Source organism: Bidens hawaiensis, unplaced genomic scaffold, assembly GCF_021521415.1.
Source record: "Bidens hawaiensis isolate Kalapana, Puna unplaced genomic scaffold, B.hawaiensis_p1.1 tig00055756_1, whole genome shotgun sequence".
NCBI classification, from domain to species: Eukaryota; Viridiplantae; Streptophyta; class Magnoliopsida; order Asterales; family Asteraceae; genus Bidens; species Bidens hawaiensis.
The window spans coordinates 1-5,733 of record NW_027506343.1 but is presented as its reverse complement, the minus strand read 5'-3'; the positions used below and the strand labels follow the sequence as shown (position 1 = coordinate 5,733).

The window sequence follows — 5,733 nt, the reverse complement described above, 5'->3', positions numbered from 1 at the left end:
AATGAGCTGGTTAAAGAGGCTAACGGTAGTTTATTCGGTTAGTTTTGTGAACTATTTAGTTGCTTATTGCTTAGTTTTTACTTAATTGGAAACTCTGGCGGACTTCTGGACTCAGTCGTAGTGGTTTGCATACACATTGACATGTGTCACGAAATCATGGGCACCAATTTCGGCAAAGTTGAATGGTCGGACTTTGGAATAATGATGATCGTCAGATCTTCAACCTTTAAATATGTATAAGGTGATAATAGTATTGTTTGGTTATTGATTTTGGTATGTGTCTAGATTTGTTGTCTGATTTGGTAATGAAAACGTTGAGAAAAATATAAACACTAGGACCCTGCATACCAAGTGATCAAGTGATGATCACCGAACAATGTTGTAAGTCCCCCTATCACGGCGTGATAGGTTTTTTGATGATGGTGATCACAGTTTGATGGACGAGAAAGGTGACGAAGAAGAGATATGCCGTGATGCAAATTGGTCATTGATGGAAGAAGTGCGGGAAATTTCATAAAAAGTAGGGATCGTAATTAAGGGATGAAGTGATGAAGAAGAAGTGTCACGATAAATTAAGTTTAAAAGTTTTGTGTTCACTTTCCCCTTGAACTTTTTTCGACTTTTCATTAGAAAAAAAAAACCTTAATTTATTATTTTAACTACACATTTGCACCTTGCCATTCTCCAATTTCCCCTTGTTAAATTCGTAAGACCATATTTCACTCTTGAGTTGACCAAATAAACATTATCGAATTGATTATTTTTGTGTGTATAGTAGGAGGTGTTCACGGTCCGGTTTTGACGGTTTTTATAAAAAACTGTGAATCAAACCGATAGTAACGGCTTTTAAGAATCAAACCGAAACCAAACAGTGGAAAATAAAAATCAAACCAAACCATTACTTACAGTTTGGTTCCGGTTATGTTTCACGATTTCAACATATTAGAATCTTTATAAAGAAGTAATAAAATACACAAATGAAAAGGCTATTCAAAATGGATACGACGAACCATCCAAAATAAAAAGTATACTATCGATACACAAAAAAATGGAGTCTAAATACATAAAGAAGCTCGATCACTTTGTTATGCCCAAACCACTTGTATATCAACAGGTTACATATGGTTATAAGTTTATAATTAGTAGTCTTGATGTACATTGATATACAACTATACTTAAATATGTTTTAGATCGGCTGCTTAGATTAGTAAAATAGATGATTAAATATCATAATGTGATATATAAAAATATAAATATAAAATATATTGTAAAATCTTACGGCGTGGTCCGGTTTTCGGTATAAACCGTAAACCAAACCGTTCACTATGGTTTAGAATTATTGAAATCGACCGACTGAAAGTCAAAGAGAAAACCGATCATGAAACCAAACCGATGAACGGTTTGGGCGGTTTCCCGATTTGAAACCGAACCGTGAATATTCTTAGTGTATAGGATTCATATAGGATTAATATGCGGAATCTTTAAAGTAGAACGCATATGTGACCAAATCAGGTAATTTTATAAACCGGAACTAGGTAGGAATCGGTTCCTGACATGGTCAACAAAAGTCAAGGGTAGGAACCGCATCCTATGTGATCGGGTTTTGACTAGGTTTTTTTATTGGATTTTGGCCGTGTCGGTTTGGGTTATGACCGGGTAGAGGTGGAATCGGTTCCAGCAGGCCGTGTCTAAGTCCGATTTTTATAGGAACCGAAACCTGATTCGGACTTGTTGTCGGGTAGAACCGTGTGCGGTTCCGGGTCAGGTCGGGTTGGGTCTTTTGCCCACCTCTATAGAATGTAAATATGTAATGAACTAGAGTCTCGACTCTCGAAGGGTTATGCAACGAGTTTAATTGGGCTCAACTATTAAGACTCATGGTTGACAAGTTGGGTATATTACCTTTTGGATTGGGCCGCTAAAAAAAAAAGGCCCCACAAGCCCGCATGCATGAGGCAAAGAAAGAAGCAATTGAAGATTTTATTTTGAATTTTTAAACTCCCATCCAAGACAATTTTAGTTTTTTTTTTTTATTTTCCTAAGGTTGGAATTTTATTTGTTTTCTTACCTAGTTCTATTGATTTAGTCGTCATGTTCGGCTAACTCAATATTAATTTTGACACTTGGGCTAATGTCTTTAATGATTCGTTATGTGAAATGATTACGCGATCTAATTTCTGAGTAATTTGGTTGTGTGATTTATTAATCTCAAATTTGGAATAACTTCCCGAAATATATCAGATTGTTAATATAGCTCATCACTTTATTATTATTATTATTATTATTATTATTATTATTATTATTATTATTATTATTATTATTATTATTATTATTATTATTATTATTTTCTAATAAAGTTCTACAAGTGTTAAAACCGTAAACTGATATGAATTATTGACAAAAAGAATAAATAATGGTTTACACCTGTCTATAAATATAAACTTATTACAGAAATTACGTTCACAAGTTCTAAATAAACATTCTGGAATGGCGTCTGTGTTCAATTATAATTGATACTTAGATGTATTAGATGTGTATGATAACATCATCTTTGCTAGTTATATATATACATGTATAATTGTATATTATTAAATAAAACAAAATCAATTTGTAATTGGTACAATTGTATAAACCGTGTATAATTTAGATGAGGAAGTGAGTGCGATCCCACTTATTTTGTGAGGTGGGTATAACGTCTCAATAATATCTTTGTGAGATTGTAAGGGTCAAAATCAACGAAACTAAACTCTAATAAGCAAACCAATATCCATGTTTCTTTTATGTGTTTCTTATTTATCTTCAAGTTAACTAATTTACCATTTATAAATTTTTAATTATAATTTGCAGACTTATACTTTAAGTAGATAACTAATAGTTACATTTTCTAGTAAATTTTACAAATGAAATTAAGTAATTTTAACCATCAACATAACTAGGCTCTTGATTTACACCGGACAATAGTTACTAGATTCGGTTATATCCACACTACCGTAGAAATGTTTTAAAACCGTTGGACCAATCCAATCACCCAAACTAAGACGAGTCAAACAGTTTGGCATGTTTAAGATCCGAAAAGTTTGATATTTACGGCTTTGTAATATACCGAAAAGTTAGTTTATGAAGAAAAAATCAATTCAGATTAAAAACGACATGTGACACCAAACTGATTAAATTGACCAGTTCGGTCAATTACCCACTCAATCCAACCGACGCGATTTGTTGTTTCCTCAAAACTATGGTCAACTATTCAGCATAGAATTTCCCTCAAAAACCAAATCATAAACACTCGTAGTTGTTAATTCAACAACAAGCTTTTCAACCCGTACGAACCAAACAACATATGGTTTCAGGTTACCAACATGTCGAGATCAAGGGTCCGTTGGCTCGTTTAGATTAAACCATACGTTATTACATATATTATGTTTCTCGAATTTTAAAACATTATAAAAAAAGAAAAAAAATAAGACATAATGTTATAAATTCTTTAGTTAATAAACTTTATATAAAATATATGTTAAAAGTTATATTTTTTATCTTTTATATATAAGTATTTATACATAGTAAATATATAATAAATAAAATGTTAACACGCTCGGTTCAAGCTTTAAATGAGTCAAGCTCGATTTTTAAACTTAATAAAGTAAACTAGCCGAACTAGAGCCAGCTTGTTTATATTTGAGCTCGAGCCCGAGCTTGCCCTGACTCGGCTCGACCGAGAGCCCAAATGCCAGATGTAACAAAATTGAAGATGAGAATCTGATATGCTGACTTCTTGGCTAATAAAACACCTACCAAATGATTACACATCTTATAATAAGTATTTATTATTATTATTATTATTATTATTATTATTAAGTATAGAAAATAAACAAATTTCAATCCGTGTATACCACTATGTCACCATTTCATGTTGCACTATTTCTTCTTCTTATTCTCTGTCTTAAAGAGGATTCGAACCTCCACGCTCTTTGACACGAGATTTTAAATCTCGCGTGTCTATCATTTCACCACCAAAAACGTCTTAAGACCGAATCGTATTCCACGAATATAATATCTGTCTAACGCTTCCAAATTTCAAACCCGAACATCAACGGCCACCAGATCACTTCTATTCCGTCTAATGGCCGAAAAAATCCATTTAAACACCGACCACTCCACCGGAAACCCTAAGTTTCCACCCACCAGAGCTCAACTACGTCCACTTTACCATCCTCAAGCTCTCCGTACCCACCGTAACCGTAACCGTAACCGTAACCGTAGCCGCTGCTGCTCATGCTGCCTCTGGTTAACCTTCCTCCTCCTCCTCATACTCATCATCGCCGCTGCAGCATGCGGCTTATTCTACGTAATGTACAGTCCACACCCTCCATCGTTCACCGTCTCATCGGTTAAGGTGTCTCGGTTTGACATAGCCTCAGGGACCTCAGATAACGAAATCAACACAAGATTCAACTTCACTTTGACAGCACGTAACCCTAACGACGACTTAACGTTTGTTTTTGATTCGGTTTCGGTTAAAGCTGACTCGAAAGGCGTTGAAATTGGAGACGGGAGTATTCCGGCGTTCGTGTTGTTGGAAAAGAATGTGACGAGGTTGAGAACAGTTGTGGCGGCTGATGGACGGGTCGTGGATGATGATAGTGAGGTGAAATTGGATTTGAAGAAGAAGAAGTTGGTTATGGTGAGTATTGAGTTTGATACAAAGGTGAAGGTGAAGATTGGGAGGATGGAGACGAAGAAGGTGAAGATTCGAGTTGTTTGTAAGGGGATTCGGTTTACGCCACCTGGCGGAAAGCTGGTGGTTGCGGCGGACACGTCGGATGTGAAGTGTGACGTGGATGTTAGGGTTAAGATATGGAGATGGACATTTAAGTTGGTTTGATTTGATTTTAATTTGAGAGTTATTAGTTTTGTTTTGGTATTTTGTGTTACGGTAAATCACTGACGGACTATTGTTCTAATTGATTATATTTGTTTTTGAGTATGAAACCTTGGGATACTAGACTGGCTATTTTACATTCATTTTTAATATATATGGTGGTATACGATTTTAGTTATTTATATATTTATGAAATATGAATACTTTGTATGAAATTTTTCTGTGTTTATTTTGTATTCGTGTATTATGATAAATGTCTACAAATTTGAAAATCGAAAATTGTTTTGTTTAATATTATATTGATAGTTAAACGTCTACACTTTGTCACGTCCATTTTTCCTCGTACACGCCTTGTTAGATTGCTCTTAACACATGTCAAGTGTCTCGTGATTATCTACTTTTGCGCTGATGGGTTTAGGTTATAAGTTATAACCACTTTTCCTCCAAAGGTCGCATTTCTTTACAAGTTTTGCACAAATAAATGTAGACAAACATGCCAAATTAATATGCAGGTGATACTAACATAAGAATTGTTTCCGATAAAATATGTCAATTGTTTCTGATAAAATATGTCAATTTTTCTCCTAGGTCTCAAAGCTTCGTTTTTAGTAGGATTGGCTTTGCTATTCAAAAGGGAGTAGCGGCGCAGCTTGTTGCCCGTTTGCCTGCCACTTTATTGTAAACGTTTTCTAGAAATGGAGAACTAAATAACAGTAAACCGCATAGAAATCTTCACACGCTTAATGTTTTCGAACACAATTTCACTGACTTTCAAACAAATCTACCCTCTTGAAATCACATGATAATATGTAAAAATATTTCATTCACGGGGTATGATTATGTCTATTTATAAC

At 34.4% G+C, this 5,733-nt stretch overlaps 1 protein-coding gene across 1 annotated transcript; it reads left to right on the top strand.

Annotated features, from left to right (window-relative positions):
* The first annotated feature begins 4,120 nt into the window (after positions 1-4,120).
* On the top strand, positions 4,121-4,882 carry LOC143617590 (uncharacterized). The gene has a single exon (XM_077090102.1). The coding sequence runs from the start codon at positions 4,121-4,123 to the stop codon at positions 4,880-4,882; it is 762 nt and encodes a 253-aa protein (XP_076946217.1).
* The last annotated feature ends 851 nt before the right edge of the window (positions 4,883-5,733 follow it).

Coding starts and splice junctions, on each gene's coding strand:
- LOC143617590 (XM_077090102.1), top strand. CDS start 4,121: ATGGCCGAAAAAATCCATTTAAACACCGACCACTCCACCGGAAACCCT.